Source organism: Phascolarctos cinereus, unplaced genomic scaffold (genome assembly GCF_003287225.1).
Source record: "Phascolarctos cinereus isolate Bilbo 61053 unplaced genomic scaffold, phaCin_HiC Scaffold_4;HRSCAF=312, whole genome shotgun sequence".
Lineage (NCBI taxonomy): Eukaryota > Metazoa > Chordata > Mammalia > Diprotodontia > Phascolarctidae > Phascolarctos > Phascolarctos cinereus.
The window spans coordinates 251,002,044-251,029,555 of record NW_027555847.1 but is presented as its reverse complement, the minus strand read 5'-3'; the positions used below and the strand labels follow the sequence as shown (position 1 = coordinate 251,029,555).

Below are 27,512 nucleotides of genomic sequence, written 5' to 3'. Positions count from 1 at the left end.
AGGCCAACAGGCAGCTTGGCACCTTAACTGGGGCTGAGACGGACAGAATCCAGCCCTAAAAAAACATGTTTTTGAAAGATTTCTCTGACCCAGTCTCCAGACGGTTCCCAGCCGAGGGGCTTTTCTCCCTCCTCCACCTCACCACGTCGAAGCGAACGGTGAGGACTGTCTCGGAGAGAAGGCGAGAGACGGCTTGATGGCAGGGGCCGGACGAGGCTCCTTCCCTGGGCTCTAACCAAAAGACCGACTACTACGGCTGGGAGGGAGCAGGGACAGAGCCTACAGGCCCTTTCATGGAGAAGGTCACGACACAGCTTCTTTCACACAGTGTAATCCACTCCGAGACGAGAGTAACGGCCCTCAAATGCTTCGTTTGACGGACTTCCGCTTCATTGTCGTAAAACGCCGCGCGAAATCCCGCCCTGGCCCTTTGACCTTCCATCTCTCCAGGAAAAGGGGAGGTGCGTAGAGAATGTCAGGCCCAATGGCAAAGGAACGCTCTCGCGAACAACCAATGGAGGTGGGCTCCGGTAGGGTGCTCTCTGGGTGGTGGGAAGGCGCTCGTCCGGAACTTCCGCCCACGTGGGGAGCGGCGACGGTGTTGGGCCTTGCGGCTGGAGTTATGGGGCCGGCGCCCGAAGGAGCAGTGGGACGCTGAGCTTCTAAGGAGCCCGAGGTGAGGAAGGCAGACCTCCCGCCCGCGAGAGGCTGTGGGTTTGGGAGGAACTGTTATCCGTTAACTCTGCAGAGGGAGGAATTTCAGGGAGACAGCCAGGGTCCTGCGTCCCGGCCCTCGCCCCCTAAAACCTGGAGCCGAGACCTCCGCGTGCCAGTCGGCAAGTGTTTGATGAGCCCGGGCCTGGTATCTGAAAGCACGGCGGGGAGAGGCAGGTCGTGCTCTGGTGTGGTGTTTGCCCAGGTCGGGGAGGAGACGCACCCCCGGTCATTGAAAACAGTTCGGCTCTGCGTGATTGGGGGTGACTGGGACAACCAAACGCAGCGAGGGGGCAGGCGGACCGCTCCTTGAACTCGGTGGGCTTTTCGTGGTTGCATTTTTCGTTTGTGCATTGTTATCGTGACCCGAGCTTTTCATAAGGAAAAGGGGAGATGAGACTTGGACGCAAGTTTGAAAGATTTAGCACGCTCGGTTTGGGAGAGGAGTGGTAGTAGCATCTTCACCAGAAATTAAGTGGGTAAATGCTAAGTCCGTGATGTTATTGTGCCGGAAGTGATAGAATCATAAGGCTATGAGCTAAAAGGAGAAAGTCTTTAGAAAGAAATTTAGCAAAGCTTTTCGTGCTTTTTTTCTTGAGGCCAAGATGATAAAATGTGGACTAGAGAATAGGTAAAACAGTTATGTAGATGCCGAGCTGCTTGAATGACGTGACTGAAAAAGATATTAATTAATAGGTTCACTTCTTTCTTCCGGCAGGTCTGTAGTGCCATACATAAGGGATTTTTCTTGGCTGTGTGTTGTTTTAACATTTTTATCAATGACTTGAATAAAGTAGTAGATGGCATTCTTATTAAAATCAACTAAGTAAACATTAAGGGGACTACTTTTTGCTAGTATTGTTTACATATTTGAAGATGATACAAAACTAGGAGGGATAGCTTTACCTGCTGGATAGCAGTTAGTATCCGGAAAGATCTGGATAGGCTCAATAACACTGGACCACATAAAACAGATTAGAAGATAAATTAATTAGGACAAATATAAAATAGTATTTTCAGGCCCAAAATCAACTTTATGAGAATAAGATGGGGAAGTAGAGCTAGACAGCAGTTCGTCGGAAAAAAGATCTAAGGTTTTTAGTGACACACAAGGTCAATATGAGTCAAAAATTATATACACGGGCTTGAAAAACTGTGATCTTGGGTTATATTAAGAGATGCACAGTGTTGGAAAAGTAGAAGGTGATTTGCTGTACTCATGAATACCATATTATAAGGAGAGATTGACAACCTTAGTAGTGGTCAAACCGTAATGGTAAAGGGCCTTAAGATCATGTTTATGAGAATATGTTGAAGCAATGGAGAATGTTTAGCATGAAAAAGAAAAGACTTCAGGAAATATTAATAGCTTTCTTCAGGTATTTAAAATCATGTTGTCATGTGTAAGACTGGACTTGTTCTACTTGGTCCCAGAAGACAGACAGAACCAAGAGCAATGGGCATTATTACCGAAATGGGAACATATTCTCCAGGAACAAGGAAAAATTCCTAGGAATTATACTACTCCATAGTGCCTCAAGAAGTGGTGAGTTCTTCCTTAGAGCAAAGGCAAGGTGATTAGTCATCAGATATGTTAAAGAGAAGATTCATGGTTAGGTTATGAGTTGGACTCGATGGCCTCTGAGGTCCGTTCTGATTCTAAGATTCTTTAGTCTATCATCCAATGCTTTCATTTTACAGATGAGGAAACACACTTGGAAAGATGAAGGGACTTGCCAGGGCAATCATGAAAGACAGCTAATTATCAGCAGAGCCAGGAATGAGAACCTGGGTCTCCTAACTCCCAGTCATTTGCTGTGAACTGGGTCTTTGCTGTCTTTTATTTATTTGATTCTTGCCATATCCTGTCTGGTATTATCATCATTCAGGGTGCATTTTGTTTTCCTTACTCCCTCCTTCTCTATCTTCCCAACTCTTTGAACACATGATTGGGCTTATAGTGGGAATTGGTAAATATTGATAAGGTTATAGGAAGTATGTCAGATCACTTTTGATTTGGTGGTGGGGTGGGCCTGTTTTTAAAGGAGATGGAACTTTGAACAAATGGAAAGGAGAGAAAAGTGTGTTTGGGCACATTGGTTCTTAGCGTTCTCTTATCTTTCCTGATACGACTGACGGAAAATATAAATACCAGGGGTTCTATATTGTAGTACCTGCAATACTAGAGGAAATCTGACATCTCTTGTTTCCAATATACACATCAAGCAGAAAAAGAGCATTAGATATGAAGACAGAAGACTTGAGTTTTAAATCTGATTTCTGTAGCAAGGTGTTTGTTGACCTTGAATAAGTCATTTTACTTTTGTGTCATTCAATGAATGTTCCACTCATGTGCTACACTGTGTACGTGTCACATGTAGTAACTGTTACATAGGTTAGCACTGCTATGGGTGAGGATCTGATTTGGTGAACCTGTTTGAAGGGGATATGAAGATTAAAATAACAAAAGTTCTTATAGGTTCAGTCATTGAATAAAAAATGTTCTGGTAGAGAAGAGCACTCTCTGCAGCAGTTGGAGACAAAAGTGGTCTGCAATGCAATATATGTTAAGGGCAGGCCAACTTGTATGAAACTTGCTCCAAGTACATACTTTCCTCTCTCTTAGAAGTATAAAGCCCTTCTGCAGCCTGTCCTTTCCTGTCCAGGAAGAAAGCAATTAATAAACTCATCCACTCTGAAGTCTTAGGCTCTGAATAAGTGTTCTTTCCCACAGGACTCTACAGTTTAAAAGAGGAGCCTGTAGAGAGCAGTAGAAAGAAGGAAATGTGACCCTGCGCAAGTCACTTAACTCCTATTGCCTCACCAAAAAGAGAGAGAAAGAGAGAGAGAGAGAGAGAGAGAGAGAGAGAGAGAGAGAGAGAGAGAGAGAGAGAGAGAGAGAAGGAAATGCCATTTTTGGAATTTCAGGCACTAGGATAGGCAGCTTTGGGTAGGTGATTTGGGGGTGGGGGAGAAGCAAATCACACTGTGTTAGTTGCTGATTCTTCCTTCAGGGAGAGTTGATGCTACATTAATTTGTCCACGTTCATATGATACAGTGAAACAGCAGAGCCTCAGAAGATCTAAAAGTAGGGAGCAAGGTCACACACGTAAGGGTTAGATTTGAGTATGAGATCACCTCCCCCTCTCTGTGACCACAGGTGACAGAACCCATTATGGAAGATATGGAGTCAGAGGAAAACAAGAAGGATGGCCCTCCCTCCAAGAAGCGTCGGACAGTGGCTCAGGATGGGGGCCTCCTGCTACCTGTGGAGCTGAGTGAAGCCCAGCTGTACAAGGAGCCCACCAATGAAGAGCTGAGCCAGATGAAAGAAACAGAAAACCTCTTCCACTCCCACCTCCTCCGGATGCAGGTCAGAACCCTGGGGAGGGGGAGGAAGGATCCCTGTCTGGGGGCAGTAGGAATGGAAGGGGGTGATAGAAATGGGTAGGTGAGGCTAAGTAGTTGGGTTCTATAGGCTCTGGGGGGGCTTCCTGAAATGAAGATTCCCTAGCCCTCCTTAAAGTCAGGTGTGATGTCTTAGAGGCAGTTCTTCATTTTCTCAGTTGTGAGCCAGAGAGCAATACTGTGTAAGAGGAAGAACACCCAATTGGGAGTCATGAGACTTGGGTTCTAGTCCTGGCCCCACCACTAACACACTGTGTGATTTTGAGACCATCGCCCAGCCTCTGAACCTTGTTTTTTTCAACTGTAAAATGAAATTAACCCTTGCCCTGCCCACTTCACAAGGATGTTGTGATGATCAGATGAAATCTTCGAATTAAAAAAGCATCTGTAGATTAGCATCTGCAGGCATTGTGTTAGGTGCTTGGGATGCAATAACAAAACCTCCTCCCGCCCCCCCCCAAAAAAAAAGAAAGGAGGAAACAGTCCCTACCTTCAAAGAGTATATATCCTATTGAAATCTTTAAAAGTACTTTGACAACTGTGAAAGGCTGTATATACTTTTGGCAGCTAGGTAGCAGTAAATGGAGCACTGGAGGCAGGAAGACACTCTTGTGCAACCCTGGGCAAATCAGTTAAGCTCTGTTTGCCTCAGCTTTCTTTTTCTTTTCTTTTCTTTCTTTTCTTTTCTGATGAGGGCAACTGGGGTTAAGTGACTTGCCCAGGGTCACATAGCTAGTAAGTGTTATTATCTGAGGCAAGATTTGAACTCAGGGCCTCCTGAATCAAGGGCTGGTGCTCCATCCACTGCGCCACCTAGCTGCCCATGCCTCAGCTTCTGAACTGTAAAATGGGGGTAATAACCACCCACCTTTCTGGGTTGTTTTGAGGATCAAATGAAATATTTGTAAGGCACTTAGTACAGTGCTTGTCACATAGTAAGTGATATATAAATACTTAATTCCTTCCCTTCCCCTGATGTTCATTATAGAATGTTAGAGCTGATGGAGATCTTAGGGACCATCACCTCCTTCCCTTGACAGAAGAATCTAGGGCTCAGAGAGGTAAAGAGACCTGCTAGTTAGTGGCAGGAATGAGAGATGAACTATGTCTGCTTTTCCCTAGGCCAGTAAATTAGTAGAGACATGTGTTATCTCATAACATACTTGATAGAGAGCCAGATAGTTGGCACTAGAGCGGGAATACTCCCCATTCCTGTGTTAATAATCTCAGTTTTTTCACCCACCATGGTAATTCTGTTGTCCACAGGCCCCTTTGGGATGCTTAGGTGAACTGAGATACCCAGTGTTTTCCTGTTCAAAGAAACAAGGTTGCAGAGAAATCCCCTCCCCACTCTGAGACATACAGGATATTAGTTGTTTAGTTGTTATTATTTACTGTATTATTATTTAGTTGTTCCCAATGGATGAACTGAAGTTCTGAAGTAGGGAGCTCTATGATGGGACAAACATAAAAGGAGACTGGACCACTGTGAGGAGAGGTCAGAATTGGCATTCCCATTCTTTCCAAGATCTGGGACCTGAGGCTAGAGGACTGGGGATGGGGAGGACCCAGTAGGGCGACTCACTTCTAGTGGCCTCGTTGTGACCACTTATGCTGTGGTTCAATGTGTGGGGAGAGCTTTGAAGGTCACCCTAGTTAATTCAATCCCTGTAGATGGAGGAGCTGTTGAAGGAGGTGAGGCTGAAGGAGAAGAAGCAGCAGCGGATCGATACCTTCCTGCACGAGATGAAGCAGAGGCTTCTTACTGTCCCTTCAACCAAGGTGACTGAGGTGAGTTTGGGCCAGTGTGAACACAGTGGTTGGATGGGATTGTCTGGGATAGGGCATGAGGGTTGGACAATTCCAGATAGGGGACAAGAAGAGAGCCCTTTAGAAACTGGAATTGTGACTACAACATCTAAATTTTGGGTCCCTAGGGTCCTAAAGGTTTAGTCACTACTGCCTGGGGGACAAGGAGGATGGTATCCAGGAACCCTCTCCCTTCCTAGAAGCTCAGGTCAGGAAATACAGGGTTGAAGGTATGGAGATATTAGTATTCTTGAGCTGGTAGCCAGAGTTGGAGCTACAGGGCCCCCAGGGGCTAGAGGAAATGGGGTGGTGGCATCAGGGTTTTCTATACCTGAGGGCTAAGTATAATCCATCTTGGACCATGCTGCCTTCCATACTCAGAGTCTTATTTCTGCCTTTCAGATAATTTCTTTTCATCTATCTCTCTGTGTGTCCACTCACAATATTGCTCTCTTCCTTTTCTTTTCATCTTTCTCTCCTTTTTTTCTTGATGTTCCTTGATATTCTCTCCCAAACTATCTTTCTACTTTTTCAGATGACAGACCAGTCATGGCTGCCCAAAGGCGTAAGAGTACCCTTCATCCAGAAGCCTTATGCTGTGAAAGGTCGCTTCCGGTTCTTGCCTCCCACTCAGGTCACTGTGGTGGGCAGCTACCTGCTAGGAACTTGTGTCCGACCAGAGGTCAATGTAGATGTAGTGTTGACTATGCCAAAGGTAAGGCTTATGCTAGAGAAGTGATATTTGGGAAGGGTTTGGGAGGGATTAGAATTATAGGCTGGGCCCTAGAATGCTCTTGATTTCCCTTTTAGATATTCAGGCCAGGTGCTGCCTGCAGAATGGTAGTCCTAAACTTGGCCCCGCCAATGTGGAAATGGCCTAGGAGAGGAAGAAAGGGGTATGTCTTAGCCAGGTCAGCATCGTGGAAAAAGCCCCATGCTGGGAATCAAGAATCTGAATTCTGTCCAGTCCCAGCTTTTGCCAGCTACTTAATGTATGACTTTGAGCAAGTCATTTCTCTTCTAGCCTTTTATTTTCTAATCTCTAAAATGGATATACCGTCAAATTGAGGCAGTCAGTATGTGTGAAAAGGATTCTAGAACAGCATTTACTCTATAAATATGAAGTCAAGGTCACCAGGCATTTGTTAATTGCCTCCTTTGTGCCAGGTACTGTGCTAAGCTCTGGGGATACAAAGAAAGCTAAAAAAAACAAGCTGTGCTCTCAAGGAGATTACAGTTTAATGGGGGAAACAACATGCAAACAGCTATGTAGAGTCAAGATGGGTGGTGGTGTGGTGAGGATCAGATGAGACAGTGTTTTACAAACACTTAGCAGAGTACCTAGCATATCATCAGTGTTACACAGGTAAATACTAGCTATTTTTTTATTGTTAAGATAGATACAGGATAAAATAGAGGTAATAATTATTGTTATAGATCTTGGCTCCCCCTTAAAAACTATATGCAAAACATTGAAATCACTATTAAAAATATTCCTCTATTAAAAGTTATTCACTTCAGTCTAATAGATGAAGGTGAGCTAAGAATGAGGAGACCCAAGTTCCAGTCTAGGTTCTACCACAAATTCATTTTGTGACCTTGGGCAAATCACTGATCTTCTCTGAGCTTCAGTTTCCTCTTCTGTGAAGTGGATATGGTATAACATTCCATACTTAGCTTAACCAGAAAAACCTAAGTCATTTGCCAGTGGTCATACAACCAATGAATGATGACAGTGAGGCCTGAACTTAAGGCTCTTTACCCTACTCTGGTTCCCTCTCTATCACACATTGCTATCTCCCTGTCATCTGGTATTGTTCTATACTGCTCTTTCCCTGTCCACAGGAGATCCTACAGGACAAGGATGGGTTAAATCAGCGCTACCTAAGAAAGCGCGCCCTCTACATAGCTTATCTGGGTCACCACTTGTCCCGGGACCCCCTCTTTGGCAGTGTCCGTTTCTCCTACATTAATGGTTGTCACCTGAAGCCTCTGCTGTTGCTCCGTCCTGCAGGTGCGTGCTATATTCGGACGTACGAGACTCTGCCCTGGAAGGGTCCCTAGACTAAGGTAGAGTCCTCTGCACTCTCCCAGTAGGATGGCTCCAACTCTCAGGGAATATCCAGGCTGAGAAAAGATCCAGGATCTCATTGTCCCCTCCCTCTCCCCAGGAAAAGATGAGCGACTGGTCACTGTGCGCCTATACCCCTGCCCACCACCTGGCTTCTTCCATCTGTGCCGCCTGCTGCCCTCCAAGAACAATGTCCGTACCACCTGGTTCTGGGACAAGACTACCCCAGAGGAGGGTAAGGGCAAGAACAGGGGAGACTTTAGGAGAAAAAAGGCATGTCTAGGGGAGGAGGATTGGAGGTAAGATGATGCCTGGAGGTAGCATGGCGTGCGTCATTTTAAAGGGGAAGGAAAAAGGTCTAGGGAAATGAGGGAGTGTAGTAGTTTTTCTTTACTAATCTCTCCCTGATTCGATCCCCACCTCAGGCATCCTGGATTCTCCCACCCCTCACTACAACACCTTGCTCCTCTGTGATGAAGTTATGGAATCTCACCTTCACCTTTTGTCAGCCATGCTTGCCTTGTCCCCCGGCCTTCGGGATGGCATTATTTTGCTTAAAGTCTGGCTGCGGCAGCGAGATCTGGACAAGGTTTGGCCTGGGATTGGGGTGCCCCATTTTGCCCTCGTCCATCTGAAGCATTACTCTCCAGGTCTTTCCTTGGGAACCATTCCCTGCCACTGTAGCCCTGGGTGCATACACAGTGCCAGGGTTTAGCCTCAGGGTAGATGGTGTTGCTTCTGGATTGTCCTGGGTGGTGGTACCCAGGAGTGCAGTTTATATGCCCTCCTTTTTCATGGGGTCATCAGTCTCCTTTGGGCTGGGCTTACGGGGCTCTTTCTTCCAAGACCAATCTTTCCATCCTCAAACTTTACCCTAGGGCACCGGAGGCTTCAGTGGCTTCATTGTTTCCATGCTGGTGGCCTTCTTAATGTCTGCTCGAAAAATCAGCAAGTCCATGAGTGGCTATCAAGTGCTGAGGAATGTTCTGCAGTTTCTGGGTGAGGTGGAGAGATGGGTGAGAGTGGATGAAGAAACTGTGGGCCTGGGGCCTTGGGGAAGATATCCTCCACCTATTCTCTGTGGTGTTACATTGGAGTATTGATTATCAGTCCTGTTCTATAAACAAGTAGACTGAGGCTTACAGGGGAATTGACTTCACAAGTCCAAAAAGGGGAAAGACTTGGCATCTGTCTAAAAGAAAATCTGGGGATATTTGATTGGTGGCAAGCTCAGCATGAGCCAACAGTGTGATATGGCAGCCAACAAAAGTTAATTCAGTCTTAGGCTGCATCTAGAAGGCAGAGCTTCCAGGAATGAGGAGGTGAGAGTCCCCCTGTAGTCAGTCCTGGCAGATCTGTGTACTTCTAGGCACCACATCTTAGACGGCGTGGATGGCTTCCAAGGGAAGGCAGCTAGAGTGGCAAAGGCCTTGAGTCAGTGCCATGTGATCAAAGGAACAGCAGATGTTCAGCCAGGAGGAGAAGGAAAATGTGAACACTGTCTTCAAGAGCTGGAGAGGCCATCATGTGCAAGGGGAGATTAGACTAGTTCTGTTTGTTTCCAGAAGGCAGATCTAGGAGCACCAGTAAACTTTGCAAATAGGCAAATATAGGTTTCCTATGAGGAAAATTGTACTAACATTTAGAATTATCAAAGACAGAACAAGCTGCCTCTGGAGGTAATGGGTTCCCCCTGGCTGCAGGTCTGCAAGCAAGGTTGGATGACCAACTGTGTCCTGTATCATAGTGGGCATTCCTTTTGGGGCAGGGTTGGACTGGACAGTGACTGGAGGGCTCTGGTTGCTCAGTGAGTCAGAGAGGGAGGTCAGGTCTGAGTGGGGAGTGTGGGGACTGGGAGGTGTGGGAGGTGGATTGCCTTCTTCCTCACTGCTCAAGGGCTGACCTGTTAACACATCTTACTCTGTCACTCCGAACTCCAGCTGCCACAGATCTGACGGTCAATGGCATCAGCTTGTGTCGTAGTTCTGATCCATCTCTGGTCAGTGGGAGCCCTGGTGGGAAGGATGGGGTGATGTTGGGGATGGAGACAAGGGAACTGATGGGGTATTGGGGGGAGATGGGGGCTTCCTTCATGGGAAGAGGGTCTGGGGGAAAGGACGGGGGAGCTGAGGGCTCAGCCACCCTTGTTTTGTCCTTGACCTCTTTGCTTTCCTCCTCAGCCAGCCGTGGCTGACTTCCATCAGGCCTTCTCTGTGGTCTTCGTGGGCCCTTCAGGACACCTTAATCTCTGTGCTGATGTCACAGTTCCCACATACCAGCAGGTATCTGCATCTGTTTTCTACTCTGTGTTGAGGACAGTAGAGGATGCACAGTCGCAGGATGGAAAGGCCGAGTTCTGTGTCTGTGCAGTGTTGTTCTCTGTGCTCCAACCCTGGGGAAGCTTGTCCCTTTGCCCGAGTCTTCCTGAGTCTTCCCCATCTATCCTTTTCCCTCAGGTGCAGCATGAAGCCCAGCTGTCTATGGCTGTGCTGGATGATAAGACTGTAGATGGGTTCCAGATGCTGCTCATGACACCTAAACCAATGATCCGAAGCTTCGACCACGTTCTCCAGTGAGACAGCATGTGGGGGAGGGGTGGAGAGGAAGGGAGGGAGAATCAGGTGGGCTTCCTGGAGAGGACCAGCAGGGCTATTTAATTATGTTCATCTTGGGGTCTCACTTTTCTTTGTCCTTTCCCTTCTCTTTTTCCTGATCCCTCTGTCCTCCCCCAGTATACATCCCCTGAGCTGTCTGTATGCTGCCTGCCGAAGGCTAAAGCTGTGGTCAGAACTGCAAGACCATGGAGGAGACTATGTGGCTGCCATACTTCCTACCTTGACTGCCCTCCTGGAACGGGGCCTGGGCTCCCGTCTGATCTTGTTGACCCATTCGAGGGCCTCTGTGCCCCAGGTGAGCAGTGTAATGAACTCCAGAGGCTTCCTGAGGGCCTTTGGAGAAGAGAATGGGATGACATTGGGTAAAGCATTGGAAAAAGAGTGGAGTCCCACCCACAGGGATCCAGGTCATGGACTTCTCTCCTCTTCTCCCCCTACCCCTCACTACAGTGGGAGATCAACCAGAACCCCCCAAAGCACAAGGACCAGGGTGCCTTGTCATTGGGATTGCTGCTCCGGCCCGAGGGACTAGTCAGCGTTCTAGAGATGGGACCTGAAGCTGACCACCCAGAGGTGAGGAGCCCAGAGCCCTGTGGAAGGGGGAGATGTGGGGTGTCCCTGGGAACTCGAGTCTTAATAGGAAACCTATGCAGTTGAGGTTGATCGAGGAGACTTACTTTTTTTAGCCCATTTCAAAGAAAAGAAAGAGCTGCTTGGTGGTAGTACTCTTCTCTCTCTGTTCTTGCTGTGTTTTGTGCTACTTCTGCCCCCTTCCCCACTCCAGGCTGCTGACTTCCGCCAGTCTGGGGCTCACGATCAGAGCTAAGGCGTTTCCAGGATGGGTCGATCCGCGAAGCTGTTCTTTGGAAGGCTGAGTCCATGGCCGAGAAACGCCTCCTGCCCCACCAGGTGATCACTCACCTCCTAAAACTGTGAGTGTCCTTCATAGACTGCTATTGCTTGAAGGGGTCTTAGGTCAGCTAATCCAATGTCTTTAATTGATTGGCTTAAGGTCATATAGCTACCAGAAGAGACCAGGTCTTCCAACTCACTCCAGTGCTCATTCCTTAAGATTAGAACTGGACATATTTGGAGGTGAATGTGAACTAAGTATGGTAATACGGGATGTCCCCAAAGTCTTAGCGTGGCTTTAAGCTTTAAATAATTTAAACATAATAATTTAATAGCTCTAATAACTAAAAATATCGATAAGACTTTGGGGACCCTGTGTTATAAGAGATAAAGCATAGAGTAGTGGTTAGAGATCTGTTCTAAGACACGGGGAACCTGGGTTAAAATTCTGCAGCTGACATCCTGGCTGGATGAACTTGGGGCAAGGCATGTGATGTCTCAGGGCCTTGGCTCTTCTCGAAGACTCTTAGGATGCAGATAGTGGGTGAACTGCATTGATGAGGGAGGTACCTCACAGGAAGTTCTGTTATCTTTTTTTTTTAAAGTTTTTTATTAATTTATTTTGATTTATCAACAATCACTTCCATAAGCTTTTGAGTTTTAAATTTTTCTCTCCCTCCCTTCCCCAAGATGACATTCAATCTGATATAGGCTTTACATATAGATTTCTGTTAAACATATTTTCACATTAGTGATATTGTAAGGAAGAATTAGTACCATTAGGAGGAACCACAAGAAAGAGGAAACAAAACAAAACAGAAGAAAAAAAAAGGCAAATAGTATGTTTCGATCTGCATTCAAACTCCATAGTTCTTTCTTTGGATGTGGATAGCATTTTCCATCATGAGGCCTTTGGAGGTATCTTAGATCCTTGCATTACTGAGAAGAGCTAAGTCCATCAAAGTTAGTCATCGCACAACATGGCTGTTACAACATTCTCCTGGTTCTGCTCACTTCACTCTGCATCAGTTCATTCAAGTCTTTCCAGGTTTTTCTGAAGTCCACCTGCTCACCATTTCTTATAGCACAATAGTATTCCATTACATTCATATACCACAACTTGATCGGTCATTCCCCAATTGATGGGCATTCTCTCAATTTCCAATTCTTGGCTACCACAAAAAGAGCTGCTGTAAATATGTTTTTGCATGTGGATCCTTTTCTCATTTGTATGATTTCTTTGGGATATAGCCCTAGAAGTGCTGTTGCTGGGTCAAAGGCTATGCACATTTCTATAGCCTTTTGGGCATAGTTTCAAATTGCTCTCCAAAATGGTTGGATCATTTGACAACTCCACCAACAATGCATTAGTGTTCCAATTTTCCTACATCTTCTCCACATTTATCATTTTCCTGTTTTGTCATGTTGGCCAATCTGATAGGTGTGTTAGTGGTACCTCAGAGTTGTTTTGATTTCCATTTCTCTAATCAGTGGTGATTTAGAGCATTTTTTTCATGTGACTATAGATGGCTTTAATTTTTTCATCTGAGAACTGCCTGTTCATAGGGAGTTCTGTATCTTAACAAAATGACAGGTGTGCTCTAAGCACAACAATGTAACAGGAAGAATAATGCAGCCTAAGATTGAATTTGCTTTTTAGTAGTCGCACAGCACTGTTGGCAATCTTCTGTCTCTGTTTCTCCTACCCAGCCACACAGGTATACCCGAGTCCAACATCCATTATGTGGGAGGCTATCTGGACCCTCTGATCAGAGCCCCCAAAGAGGTGAGGCTTCCAAGATCGGGGAGGAGGGGGGTTAGTAACACTATCCCAGGGGATGGTACTCAGTCTGGTTGATATAAGACCTGGTTTTAAAAAAAAGTGTCTGGTGCCTATGGGCACCTGGGGAGGTGTAGTTCCTAAAGTGCCCTATAGATGGTGCAGTGACTCCACCAAAACTTAAGCTGGGCCACTCGAACGCTGGGCCACTCGAATGCTGGGCCAGTTGCAGACCAGCTGTTGGGGAAAGGAGGGAAAGTTGAGGAGGAGGCATGGTCCTGCCTATCAGCCTTTCAGGCAGGCCTGCTGTCTCTTATTGCACTCCTCCCTGGTGCTCTTGGGGAGTACCCAGTCAGAGAAGGGGAGATAACAGTGCTTGTGCTCTGATCGACTTCAGTCAGTTCACTTCTACAAGTATTAAGTGCCAGTTGGTTTAATGGTGGTTTTTTTTTGTTCCCCTATTTCCCCTGCCAGGTTCATAGCACAGGCGAGGAGGCGCTGGCAATGGTGGTACGTGTCTATGACCAGCTGAGCCGGCAGCTGTGGGGTCTCAGAGGGCTGCCCCTGACTGTCACTTCTGTGCAGGGAGCTCATGCTGCCCTACGATATACTGACGTGAGTGTCTTGGAGTCTGGAGAGACCCCAGTTCTTCTCTTTTCCTTTTTCCCTGTCCCTGCCAGCTGCCAGCCCAAACACAAAAATTGCCTCAAATACATCCCCTACCTAGGTATTCTCCCCTGTTCCTGTCTGGCTTGACTTCACATTCCATGACCACATGGAAAAACGGGATGCATTGCTGCCTCGGCCTAGCAAGCCCTGCCCAGCCTTCGTGGATCCCATAAATGGTGAGGGAGTTGTGTGTGAGGTACTACTGGGGGTATAGGGATGTTGAGTAACCACCAGTGATTTAGGTTGGGGGGTGGTGGGTAGGTGGTGAAATGAGGACTCTAGGGTTTTGACCAGAGAGCTAACCCCTATTCTTCCTTCTCTCTAAAGTGGTATGTCACCTGGAGGGCAGTGGACAGTGGCCCCAGGATGCAGATGCCATACAGCGAGTTAGAGCTGCCTTCCAGTTGCGCTTGGCAGAGGTGTTGAGTCAGGAGTACGGCCTCCGGTGTTCAGCTGAGGCCTCTCACACGGATGTCTACAAGGTACTGATGTAGCCAGAGCAGGTGTGTGAGTGTTGGGGGGCTGGAGATGGGGCTTTGGAGAGAAAGGTCACTGGACTGGTGGTGTGGCTTCTAGTCCTGGTTCTGCTCTTGGTTATGTGAACTCAGAATAAGTCATTGACTCTTCATCTATAGACCAGATAGCCTCTAACAAGAAGGTTGGCCCAGCTTTAAAATTCAGTTCTACATCAGAAGGCTCAGGGGACAAGTTGGGAGCCTTTTGTCAACCCACCTCTCTCCCCAATTCTTCAGGACGGTTATGTTTTCCGAGTTCGGGTGGCATACCACCGGGAGCCCCAAATCCTGAAGGAGTCCTGTACCCCAGAAGGAATGATCACACTGAGGGATACGCCTAACTCAGTTCTCCTAGATCGGGACACCCGGCAACTGCCCCAGCTCACTAGTGCCTTACATGGGTGAGGGACTTGGAGGGGTGAGGGTAGGGTTTGCAAATTTGAGTCATCTTCCTTCTTTAACTGTCTTATCCCATTTTTTCCTCTGGACTGGAATCTGGATGCTTGAGTCCCAAACCCTTTCCTGATGCCTGTTTCACCCTCATCTCTGCCTATGCTGGATCCCTGGACTCATGGCTCTCATCCACACTCTCCTGTCCCTGGGTTGGGCAGCTGGGTCCTATTCCGATTTCCCTTTTCCAGGCTGAGCACCCAGATGCCAGGGACTTAGTTCTGCTTTCCCTGCTTTTCTTTCCCCCACCTCACCTTCATAGGCTGCAGCAGCAGCACTCTGCTTTCTCTGGTGTGGCCCGTCTGGCAAAGCGCTGGGTCCGGGCCCAGCTCCTCAGTGATGGACTGACAGAAGAGAGCCTGGACCTACTGGCTGCCTCCCTCTTCCTGCATCCTGCACCCTTCACCCCACCCAGGTGAGCTGCCTTCATTCCATCCCAGCCTCTTCTGTCTCCCTATCCCTTGGACTGGGAAAATCTTCATTGGGCTTAACCTGAACCTGTCCTACAACATCAGCCTATTTATCTCCAGAGGTGGAAATCAGGTAAGGGAGGAATAGATGTGGAGATCTTTCTCTAAGGAATCTGGACCCTTGGATTTGTATGGGTATGTGTTCGGGTTGGTGGGGGTGTAAGAAGTAGCCGGAGCTAGAGGAAACCTTGTCCAGAGTTCTCTGCTCTTTCCCACAGTTCCTTTTTCCTCAGTTCTCCCCAGGTTGGCTTTCTCCGGTTCCTAACCCTGCTATCCACGTTTGACTGGAAAAATAGTCCCCTTATTGTCAACCTCAATGGTGAACTCACAGGTGAGTAAAGGGGCACTGTTCCAATCTCATTTGTCAGAAGCCCACCGAGGAGAAGGGCTGAGACTGAAGACGGAGGGATTGCAGTGGAAGGGGGGAAGCATTTGTCATTAGTGATTGTAGGAAGCAGTTGAGAATAAACTTTTGCTCATTCTGCTTATCCTTGAAAAGGTTATGGTCCAAGTAAAAATGAAAAGATGCACGAAATAATTTTTTAAAAAATGATAAGACTGCATGCCCAAGGATGAGCTAAGTGGCTCAGCTTCTATAATTCTGGAGCTGTTAAAGAAAGGAGCACCTTGCTGTGGGCTGGAGTAGTGAAGACAAGCTTCAGGGGGGAGGTGAAGTTTGAGTTTCTTCTTGAAGGCATGGGGGACAGTTTCCATGGGCAGAGAGGAAGAAAGGGTTTTTGCCAGGAAGAAAAGCATGAGTGGTGATGAAGTAGTCAGGGTGGGGCTAGATTGTGAGTGTCCTTGAATGTTAACTTAAGGAGTTTGTATTTTATCCTGTAGTTATGGGTGGGGTAGTGGACAATGAAGGCCCTAGAGCAGGATGGGTGACTAGGATGGAAGCTGGATATAAGGGGGTGCTGGGAAAGGGATATCCCCTCTCTGTTGTGGGAAGATAGGGGCGAGATGACCTTGGCTGGGCAGCATGCCCAGACCTGGGAGGTGAACTGTGTGCTGTGCAGTAACCAGAATACCTTGGATTGGGGAGGGGCTCCTAATCCCTATTGTTGAGCCCTAGGAGGAGCAGGGTGGGGGGGAGGCAGGCTTAGTGTCAGCTTCCTAATTCCCCAGGTGTGTGTGCACATGTGGGAGCATAGGGTTGCTTCTATCTGTACTGGCAGATATCACCTGGAATGGGTGGGGAGGAGGAGATTGGTTAGCTCCAGGAGACTTTTAGGGCCTTTCCCTGCCTAATCTAGGACAGAGGGGAAAAACATCAGCCTAAATGACTAAGATAGGACTCCAGATCTGCCTTGAGTACTCTGCTGAACTTCCCAACTGAGTGCGATTCTTTTGTTTTATATGTATCTGTTTTTGTGTGTGTGTGTCTGTGTCTGGAAAGGGAAATAGCTCTTCCTTATCTCTCCGCATACCTGCCCCACAAACAGCTAGGACTGTGATAAGTATAGTTTCAATGAAATGAACATTGTATTATCCTTTTTTAAAAATGAGAAGATAGAAGGAAGGCCAAGAGGAATCACAGATAAGCCAGACAGCTTTGAAAATTACATTTTGAATTTATTATATACTTAAAAGCAACTTTACATAGAGATTCACAATTTCAAGTATATTCTTCTCTTCTGCAACATGTATGAAAATGGTTGTTTTATTTGGTTTCTAAGTTTAGAATTGCAAATATGTACATATATACACACATATACACATACATATGTACATTTATAAAATAATGGTGGGAGCAGCCAGACATCTGGAGCCATATTGGGTTGGGTAGTAGAGATTCTGACACCCAGGTCCTCTATCTCCAGCTGAAGATCAAGCAGAGATTCATAGCCACTTCCTAGAATCTCGAATCCGCCTTCCTGTCATGGTCATTGCCACACCCCAAGACCGAAGCCACTCCTTGTGGACGAAGGACAAACCCTCAGCTCAGGTGAATAGCCTTCAATCCCACAGTCAGCAGGCAGACCTGTACTTTTGGCCACATTTACTGCTCCATTGTCAAGCTGCTCCCCTCAGGAAGGGGAAGTGGGAGAGGTGGCTATCTGCCAGTTAGTTATTGGGCTGTTTGGTGGTAGGAAGTGGGGGGCGGGGCCACATCTTTAGGCCTGACATGTCTTTTCTCCAGATCCTGCATCACCTTGTGAACCTGGCAGCTAAAGCCTTGCCAATCCTAGAGAAGCACTTGATGGACCCTTCTGAGTCTGGAGATATCAGGGTGAGATAGCTGGGGTGAAGATTTTGGGGTGAGATTCCTTTTTATTTAAAGCACTTTAAAAAATTAATCTGTCCCTCTCACGACCTCTCCCTCTCCACAAATTGAGCTAAAAAACCAAATCTGTCAATATACATCTATATAGTCCAGCAAATTAAATTCCTACTTTAGTCATGTCCACCAATGGATGTCTCTGCATCTTAAGTTCATTACCTGTCAGGAAGTGGATGGCATGTTTCATCTTCATTTTTTTGGACTCTTGGTTTATCATTGTGTTGATCAGAATTCTAAAATGTTTCAAAGTTGTTTTTCTGTATGATATTATCAGTGCCTAAATTGTTTTAGTTCTGCTCATTCCCCTGCACATCAGTTAGTTCATAAATATCTTCCTAGTTTCATCGGAAATTGTCTATTTCACCATTTCCTAGAGCACAATATATATTCCATTACATCCACGTACCATAGTTTGTGTATCTGTTCCCCAGTAGGAGAAGGCTTTGCTTTCCTAGTTTCCAGTTTCTGGCTACCATAAAAAGAGGTGCTATAAATACATTTGTACATATATATCCTTTTCCTCTGTCTTTGACTTCTTGGAGTAGGGATAGGTTTAATAGTGGTATAATAGTGGTACAGCTGGCTCAGAGGACATGCACAGTTTGGTAACTTTCTGGCTATGCATAGTTCCTTCCAAAGCGCCCTCCAGAATGGATGGACCAGTTCCTAGCTGGCCCAGCAGCACCCTGGTGTACCTGTTTCCCCTTAGAGCGCACTGACATTTGTTTTCTTGCCTCTTTTGTCATCTCGGCCAATCTGATAGGTGTGAGTTTTGTAGAATGGGGTGAGGGATGATAAGATGAGATATGGGGAGGTTGGATCCTAGGACCAGAGCTGTAAGGGACGACCTTAGAGGTCATTTAGTCCAAACCCCTTATTTTATAGTTGAGGAAACTGCGACCCATAGATTTAAGTAATGAGCCCAGCGTCCTAGCACCCTGACTGATAGTCCACTGCTCTGTACCCTCCACATAGAAACGTTTGTTGTTTTTCAAAGGAACCTGGGTTCCAATTCTGGGTTTTAACTCTGTTGCTAACTGTGTGAACTTGGCCAGTTCTTCATTCTTTCTAGCCTGTTTTCATCACCAGTAAGTAAAGTGAAAAGGGCTAGACTAGATCCCGCCAGTCCTAGCCATCTGATTCTGTGTTCTAAGATCCTGTCGTTCCTGACTCAGCCAGCTGTTAGGAGACCATAGGAGAATCAGGTTGCATCTTGGGGTCTCAGTTTACCCCCTGGTCAAATGGGGGTCATACTTGCCTTGCTTATTTCCCAGGGCTTCCTGTGTTGTATGGGTGTGTAATGGCTCTGTCTTGAAACGGGGTTGGAGGGGAGGGGCATCTCTACTTACTCTTGCCCATAACCTCCTTTAAGATGGTATTCCGGCCAACCCTAGATGTCTATGATGTGCTGATCCACCTGAATTCCCGGCATATCCCCCGGCACCGAGAGGCCGTGGACTTACCAGCAGCCTCCTTTAGCAGAGGCCTCCTTGAGAGCACTGGCCTCTCCTGCCGGCTGCCCGTCCTCTGCTATGACCCTCCAAGCCTCTACCTCAGTCAGCTCAGAGTAAGTTGCTCACCCCTTGCTCCTCCTCTCCTAGATTGAACTTGACTTCTGCTCTGGCCTCATGAATCCCAATCTAGTAGCTAGCTCCAAGGCTTCCCTCTTTTTCTTGACAGAGTCATCATTCCTGCCATTCCCTTCCTTCCTTATTTCCCCCTCATTTCTTCTCAGTGCCTGCCTCTCCCTCATCTTTTCCTTGTTTTCCCCTTTTCTGCTTCTCTCCCTGATTCCCTTTATTCCTTTTTTTCTGCCCCCTCCTTTAGTCACTGCCCTGAGGGAGCAGACTTCTTGCTATCCCATGGGGCTTAGAGAGGCCAAGAGTTACTCCTGGCATGCTCACAGTAAGTTTGCAGGAAGTATTTGAAAGAAGAATTTGAGGTACCAAAGGGTTGGAAACAAGGAAAAGAGAAAAGCAGCAGGTGAGAGAGGGTGAGACATTGTGGGGTTCGGGAGCAGGGTGGACTTTGCCTTCTTCACAGAGTCAGAGAGTTGGAAGGAAGCTCAGAGACCATCTTCTCCAGCCATTTCCTTGTGTTCAACACAGCCTGGGAAGACATTTCTGAGGCTTGATTTGGATTTATTGATTAATGCAGGGAGTCATCAGCCATCCGCATCCTGGTGCTTGGCCCTATAGCTTTGTCACCATTTCCCAGCCTCACCCCCTTGAGCAGAAGCACTGTGCAGGAGTCCTTCTGTGGTAGAAAGGAATTGGCAGTCTGGAAGCCTGGGTTCAAGTTTTGGCTCTGCCAACAACTTCTTGTTACTTTCCTTCTCTGGATCTCATTTCCATTTGAAATGAGGAGACTGATCCCACTTGGGTGTTTGCTTACTACCTGTGAGACTTGGGCCAGTTAACCTTTTTCTGGGCTTCAGTTTTCTCATCTTTAAAATAAAGGCAGGGGATGAGATATCTTCGTGGGTTTCCTTCAGTTCTAGATCTGGGGGTCTGTGAGCCTCACTGGGATGGAGTAGGGGGGTAAAAGTGAGCTTACAGTGAGATAGTATAAGAAGAACACCACCACCACTAGAAAACAATAGAAATAAAAGATTGTTGCTGCTCATTCATTTCAGTCATGGCCAACTCCTCATGACCCCATTTGGAGTTTTCTTGGCTGAGATACTGGAGTGGTTTGCCATTTCCTTCTCCAGCTCATTTTACAGATGAGGAAACTAAGGCAAACAGGGTTAAGTAATTTGCCCAGGGTCACACAGCTAGTAAGTGTCTGAGGCCAATTATAACTCAGGACTTCCTGATTCCAGACCTGGCACTCTATCTACTGCACCTCCTAGCTGCCCTGAGAAATAAAAGGTAGAGATAAGTTTTTTAGGGGGTGAGGAGTTAGAAGTGTTATGTTATAGGAAGGTGCTGGGCTCTGCCATCAGCTGTGTGATCCCAGACAAATCACCCAGCTTCTCTGCCTCAGGACTCTAGGGTTTATCTCTTCATTCATTGACAGATTTCAGTCTGTGTTGACAGTTCTTATACCAGTAACTCCCATGTTGCCAGAATCACAGATCTTTTGCTTATTTAAGTATCCCATGTCTCTGATTGGTTTCGAGCTGCATTGGTGGAGAGGATCCTAATGTGGTTGAAATCATAGTTTCTTTGTAGTACTCATACAAGGAAGTTATAGGAGTCCTGCCTTAGTCTGAAAGGTTTGGGGAGGTGTTGATTAGAAAGGGATAGTTTAATGAGGAAAAAGGCATTTCAAGTGAGTGAGTGTCACAGGCTGAGGGGCTGGAGAGACAAGTCTAGGGGAGAGGTTAGGGCCCTGCTTCGGATGCAGTCTGACATGTTATCTTCTTTCCCATTCCTCTAGAAGGCCTTTGGAGACTTGGCACTATTTTTTTATGATCAACATGGTGGAGAAGTAATTGGTGTCTTATGGAGGCCTGATAGCTTCCAGCCACAACCCTTCAAGGTGAGGGGACGGGACATGTGTATATCAGTATTTGGATATGGATGAGTCTGTAAGCACTTGTGCTGGGGGGAGGGAGTGGCTCCTTCAAGATAAAGGGGGAATATTGGCCTCTGTCCTGGGATCATCTTCTGCCATGGATTATTTCCCAGCTTTCTGCAGTGGTGGGCTCCGTGTGTCATCCCCCATCTCCCAGGCTGCCACAGAGGCTTGATCCTACTTTCACCCTTTAATCCCAGGCCTACCTTTGTTCAGTCCCTTTCCCTCTTCTGTACCCTACAGGCTACCAGTGTGCAAGGGAGGATGGTGGTGTCACAGAGCGGGGATCCTGTGACAGTGCCCAATGTGGAGGCCATTTTGGAGGATTTTGCCATCCTGGGCAAAGGTCTGGTACAAACTGTGGAGGCCCGGAGTGAGAAGTGGACAGTGTGACCTCAAACTCCAGCTGGACGATAGCCCCAGAGGGAAATGTCTCTGAAACTGTTACCACCACTCCTTATCCCCGCTAAAAGCTCTGGTTGTTTCCTGACAGCCTTAGTGCGTGGTTCTGGATTTGGCCTCATGAAATCCAGGGACAGCCCTCAGATCTTGTCACTGACCAAGGCTCTGGAGGGCAGTCTGGGGAAGGAGCGAGAGCAACAGTTCTTAACCTAGGGACCATGAAATGAACTTTTTTTTTTAATTTTTCATAGTTATTTCAATATTATTGGTTTCCTTTAAAATTCTAAGTATTCTGTCTCATGCATTTAAAAACAATCTAAGAAGGGGTCCGTAGGCTTGACCTGACTGCTGAGGGAGAGGTCCATGACATAAAAAAGATGAGACTGAAGCCTTCGTTCCAGCTGTTAAAGATGGACCTGACAAGAAACCGTGGTACTGGAGTCAGATTATTTGGGTTCAAATTCTGCTTCAGACACTACCTGTATTACCTTGGGCAAGTGGGCCTTGGTTTCCTTTGACTGTAAAGTGATGATGTTCGACTCCTTGTCCTCCAAGGTCCCTTCCAGCACTGCATCTCTCATCTTGATTTTTGTTCCCACTCTGAATTTCCTTTCCGGGAATGAGGCCCCCTTCCCAAGCCATTTCCACTAGAGGAACATGACTTGGGAGGCCAGAGTCCTGTCACTTAGAGTTTGAGTAGTGAGGCCGTGTCTTTTCTCTCTCCTGGTTATCACAGACCCTGACCACTTGCCTTTTGTCTTTCCTGGAAATCAGAGACCTTACTCTTTTTGGTCTAGCCTCACAGAGTTAGCGAGCATTGGATCTTTCTCCAGTCCTTCAGTGCCTCCTTAGGGCTGGCAACCAGACGTGTTCCCAGTCTCTTTGGATTTTGAATCTTGGGATACACACGTAAGCTAGCTAACTGCTTCTGGTCCCATCTGACCCTGAGATGTAGAGGACAAAGGCCGAACATCTCTGAGTTCACATTGTTTGCCAAGTGGTGAGGTTGGGAGGCTTCTGAGCTAATGGATTGAGGCAGGGAGGGTAGAGTGAGACACATGGCCCTCTCCCTTGGGGAACCCACTGACACTTCGGGGGAGGGAGACCTGATAGCTCTCATTTTGATACTGTCACTACCCAAATATATCCTTTCCCTCCCCTCCCCACACCCTCCACCTCTGGGGACCCTGCTTTGTAACAAAGGTTAGAAAAGAAAAAACAACCCACACATGGAGCAAGTCTTGACAGTTTATGCATTGTGCCACACCCATATTCCCTCCCTACCCCCAAAGAAAGGAGAAGGGGCATTTCCTTACCATTTTTGACAAGGCCAAGCTCGGTCATGGTCAAGACATAAGACTTTCAGTTTTGTCTTTTCTTTCTTTTCCATTTGCATTGGTGTAGCCTCTGTGTTATAATCATGCCCCAGTTGGCATCTATTTTTGTCTCCAGTTATTTGAAATTACACAAAGTGCTGTTTTTAGTATTTGAGCGTATAGTAACTTTTCTGGTTTTTGGCTTCCTTAGGATTGTGTATGCCTAGCAATAGATTCCCTGGGTCATTTTGAGGAAGAATGTACAAATAACAGAACACCTTCATTCCACTGGGTGGTAAGGGCTGTGTTTCTGAGGTAGTCTTGGAGGAAGACCTTGAGGAGGGTGAGGACCATCAAATCTAGGAGTGGAGAGCTGGTGTGCAAGTCTGCTCATCCTCAAACCACAGTAACTTAACAGGCCACGCTGGCCCTGGGCTCTGGGCAAAGGAAGACGGGCTCAGAGGGGTGGGGGTAGTTGTGGAGCTCCTGAATAACTTAAGAGGAAGGTTCCCAAAGCGGGGCAGCCTCTGTCTATCTGTGCTTTAGGTTGGTGATTCCAAGTTATGAAGATTAGAGCAGACATCCATGTCCGTTCCCCTGCCTGTGAGGTGACTGGTCTTTCCCTACCCCACAGGTGCAGGTCTTCCCAGTGTTTAAGGCCTCTCCCATTTCACTTGCAGATTATCTGCTCACAGAAGTCATTCTTGGGTTGGACCTTAAGCTCTTAGGAGTTTTCGTCAGGCTTCTGTTCCTCAGGTCTGTCTCTGTATTTGGGAGAGGCAAGGGAGAAGGAGGAGAGGATTGGTAGAATCGATGGGATTAGTTAGACTTGAGAACTTCCTCTTTCATGGGGCTGCTGTTTCCAACTTGTTGGGCCTTAGCCTGGGGCATTGAGCAAGACATTGGCTCCTGGGGACCCCTTCCCCACCCCAATGGTCCATACCTGTTCTGAGTCAGCACTTAATCTAGGCTCTGAGCAGCCTAAATGATAAGAGAAGGAAAGATGTGGCATGTGTGTTTGTAGGGTGAGGGGAATTTCCAGTGGGCAGGGAGCCCCAATCTTCCCAGATTGACTGAGTGAGGTACAGGAGGCAGAGCCAGAAGTGGGCAGCCCTTGTCTGAGAACAGACATTTCTGTGCCTACCACACACTTGCCCTTCTCCATTTTCTCCCCCTCAGCCCTGGAGGGTGGGAGGGTCTGAGACAGGAGTGATTCTTCCTACTTCACCAAGGCCCAGAAAAAGCAGGAGTCCCATAACTATTTGGGGGGCAGAACTGTGACTAGAACCAACTCAGGTTTCCTTACCCTTAGCAAGAATACTAGCCAGCAGTCACGGTTTTACTGGAATGCTATATTTGGAGAAGAGCAACTCCATGAAGGCTGCATGCTGTCCCTCTTGTATGTGTGTTCAGGACAGGTTAAGAGAGGAGTGAGCAGCCCTGGGTGAGGGTGGGCAATGTTGTCATCAGGATCCCGGATGGCACACACTGGGTGAGGCTAGGGGTGCAAAGAGGAGGCTTGAGCACCTCCCAGGCCTCCAGCTGCCTTGTAGCCGAGGCAGGTGGAGGAGGGGCAGGAGGATTTGAGTCAAGCTCAGTGTCTTCCTAGGCCTAGGTTGGAAGCTTCTGAGAGGTGCACGTCAACACCCCCTCCCCCCCAGCTGGTTTTAAATTCTCCCTCTGAAGCTTGCCTACTACCTGTGTATCTTTATGCAAATCACCAAACCTCTCTGGGAAGATATATGGATAGAGCACCGGGCCTGGAGTCAGGAAGATTTTAAGTTCAAATCCAGCCACAGACACTAGCTGTGTGAACTTGGGCAAGTCACTTAACCTTAGGTTCTTCAGCTACAAAATGGGAGTTATAACAGTACCTACCTCCCAGGTTGTGAGGATCAAATTAGTGCTATTTGTAAAGCACATAGCACAGGACCTAGCGTATAGTAGGCCCCTTCCTTTCTCTGGAGCTAAGTCTCACCTCTAAGATGTGAATGGCCCTGGAGTCCTGTATAGCTCCATGATCATATGACTTGCCACTTTAAACTGTTATTCGAGACTCAGCTCCAACTTCACTTCCTCTGTGAAGCTTTCCTGGATCACCCCAGCCCACAGGGAAGTGGTTAGAGAGCTGGCCTCAGAGACAGTTGACGTATACTGATGGTGTGACCCTTGACAAGTCACTAAGACAAGAAGTGGCAGAGTAAGGTGGCAGTTTGCATCAGAGAGGGAGTTCCTGACTGGGCACTCCCCATGTAGATGCAATCAGAGCAATCAAAAAAAAAATTCCTGCCTTCTACTGGAGTGGAGGTGTGTAGGGGAAAGACCACTGGCTATGGAATCAGAAGATTTAGGTTCAAACCCTAGCTCCCACTGTATTTATCTGTGTGACCATGGACACTTAGTTTTTCTGAGCCACAGTGTCAGTGTCCTATAAGCTAAAAGAGATAACGTGCATTATCTGACTCATTGCAATAAGTGAGGAAAGGGTTTGACCTTAAGGCTTTATTTGAGTTATCACAAGGGGCAGCTAGGTGGTGCAGTGGATAGAGCACTGGTCCTGGAGTCAGGAGGACCTGAGTTCAAATCCAGCCTCAGACACAACACTTATTAGCAGTGACCGTGGGCGAGTGACTTAACCCTATTGACCAGCCCCCCCCCAAATACTATTTAGTTATCATTGCGAGTAGTTGAGTCCAGTCTCCAGACTATGCACCCACAGGTCAAGAACAAGAGTTGAGTACAGGCTCAACTGATTGAGATAGGGAAGCAGAAGAACGAGACTTGCAGAAATCATCTCCATTCTCCTTAACTGCCTCAGACTCCTGGGGTCTCCCCAGGGACAAAGATTCCCTTGCTCGAGTCATTCCTCTGTTTTGGAGTGTCCTGGCTCTTACAAAGACAGTCCTTCCATCTTCTTTCAGTCACTTCTGCTTCATCCTGTGCTCTCTGCCCAAGAAGGCCAAGGTAGGAGAGAGCCTCTGCCACCTCCCCTATAATTAGCGGCTAGCTTGGGCCGGGGGAGACTTATCACTACAAGAGTGTGACTTCATTTATCTTGGCCTTTTGCAGGGGCCGTTTTGGAAACCTGGCCTTATTTGAACCCAGAGACCATACCCTCAGCCATCCATAAGTGTGTGTGTGTGTGTGGGGGTGGGGAATCAAGACCCAAACTTGGGGTAGCCTTGTGTGCCACCACCCTTTTCCAATGCTTATTACCATCCTGCCCCCATTTCCTGATATGTAGAGCTTTGGGCTTGAGCAGCAGGGAAGACTCCCTTTTTTTCTTTTTTTTTTTGTTAGGCAACTGGGGTTAAGTGACTTGCCCAGGGTCACACAAATAGTAAGTGTCAAGTGTCTGAGGCCAGATTTGAACTCAGGTCCTCCTGACTCCAAGGCCGGAGCTCTATTCGCTGTGCCACCTAGCTGCCCCAAGACCACCTTTTCTTCCCCCATCCTTCCCTCAGAGACACACACTCTCAGGCCAGACATCCGAAAGTAACAAAACTCTTTTCCTTCTGGCATAAGGAAGGCTCAAGACCAGACTCGATTTTAGGGGCTTTATAGAACTAGTGAGACAAATTCTTAATTGTTCCCTGCTCAAAAAGATTATTTTGCTTCAGAAACCACTTTTGTGTAGAGGTCTCTTCCTTGACTTATGGATTTTCTCTGTCAGCTTTACCCTACAGTCCCTTCCCTTAGTATGAGAGCTGTTCTGATCCCCAGTCTGACCATCTCCAGGGCCACAGGAAACCCTCTCTGAACGGGAGCTCCCTTCAGTCTGGGCTCTCGCATTGAGTGAGTAGGAACCAAGTGAATAATCCTCCTTTTCTGGAAGCATCATCTCTCTCTCTCTCTCTCTCTCTCTCTCTCTCTCTCTCTCTCTCTCTCTCACACAATAAATAAATAAATAAATAAATGTTCGTTCCCTCCCGCAGAGTAATCTCTATAACTAAAACAAAAAGAGAGGGGAAAAGTTTAGCAAAAGTGACCAACATATGGGGAAAAAAAAATCTGATTTTAAAGACATCTCCAAAAGATTCATGATGGAAAAGGCTATCCATATCCAGAGAAAGAACTGTGGCGTCTAAATGCAGACTAAAGCATACTACTTGCTTTTTTTTTCCCCCTTCTATTTTGTTTTGTTTCTTCTTTCTTGTGGTTCCTTCTATTGGTTCTTGTTTGTTTGTTTGTCTGTTTTGTTTTGGCTAAGCAGTGGGGTTAAGTGACTTGCCCAAGGTCACACAGCTAGTAAGTGTCAAGAGTCTGAAGCCAGATTTGAACTCAGGTCCTCCTGAATCCAGGACTGGTCCTCTATCTACTGCGCCACCTAGCTGCCCCACTCCTATTGGTTCTAATTTTTTACAACATGACTTATGTGAAAAATATGTTTAAGGCTATGAATAGGTATGTATATATAGAGCCTATATCATATTGCATACCATCTTGGGGAGGGAAGAAGAGAAGAAGGGGGAGGAAATTTAAAACTCAAAAGCTTATGGAAGTGAAGGTTGAAAACTACAAATAAATTAATTTTTAAAAATCCGATTTTAATGTGTAGAGTTCCACATTCAATAGTCCTAAATAATTGCAAAGAAGCTAGGAGATAACTTCTTATATCTCTCCTTTGGAGTCAA

The 27,512-nt window shown here is 46.9% G+C and overlaps 1 protein-coding gene across 1 annotated transcript; it reads left to right on the top strand.

Annotated features, from left to right (window-relative positions):
- The first annotated feature begins 607 nt into the window (after positions 1–607).
- Positions 608–27,423, top strand: NOL6 (nucleolar protein 6). The gene is given in 26 exon segments (XM_020978894.2): positions 608–676; positions 3,876–4,088; positions 5,798–5,914; positions 6,468–6,647; positions 7,778–7,946; positions 8,104–8,238; positions 8,429–8,592; positions 8,882–9,002; positions 9,944–10,002; positions 10,184–10,285; positions 10,460–10,575; positions 10,736–10,913; positions 11,069–11,210; positions 11,421–11,550; positions 13,181–13,256; positions 13,725–13,865; positions 13,978–14,095; positions 14,247–14,401; positions 14,672–14,835; positions 15,147–15,299; positions 15,588–15,685; positions 17,178–17,302; positions 17,498–17,587; positions 19,011–19,205; positions 21,023–21,124; positions 21,404–27,423. Coding segments are annotated over 26 exon segments (3,447 nt in total). The 5' UTR covers positions 608–622; the 3' UTR covers positions 21,554–27,423.
- Positions 27,424–27,512: the final 89 nt, after the last annotated feature.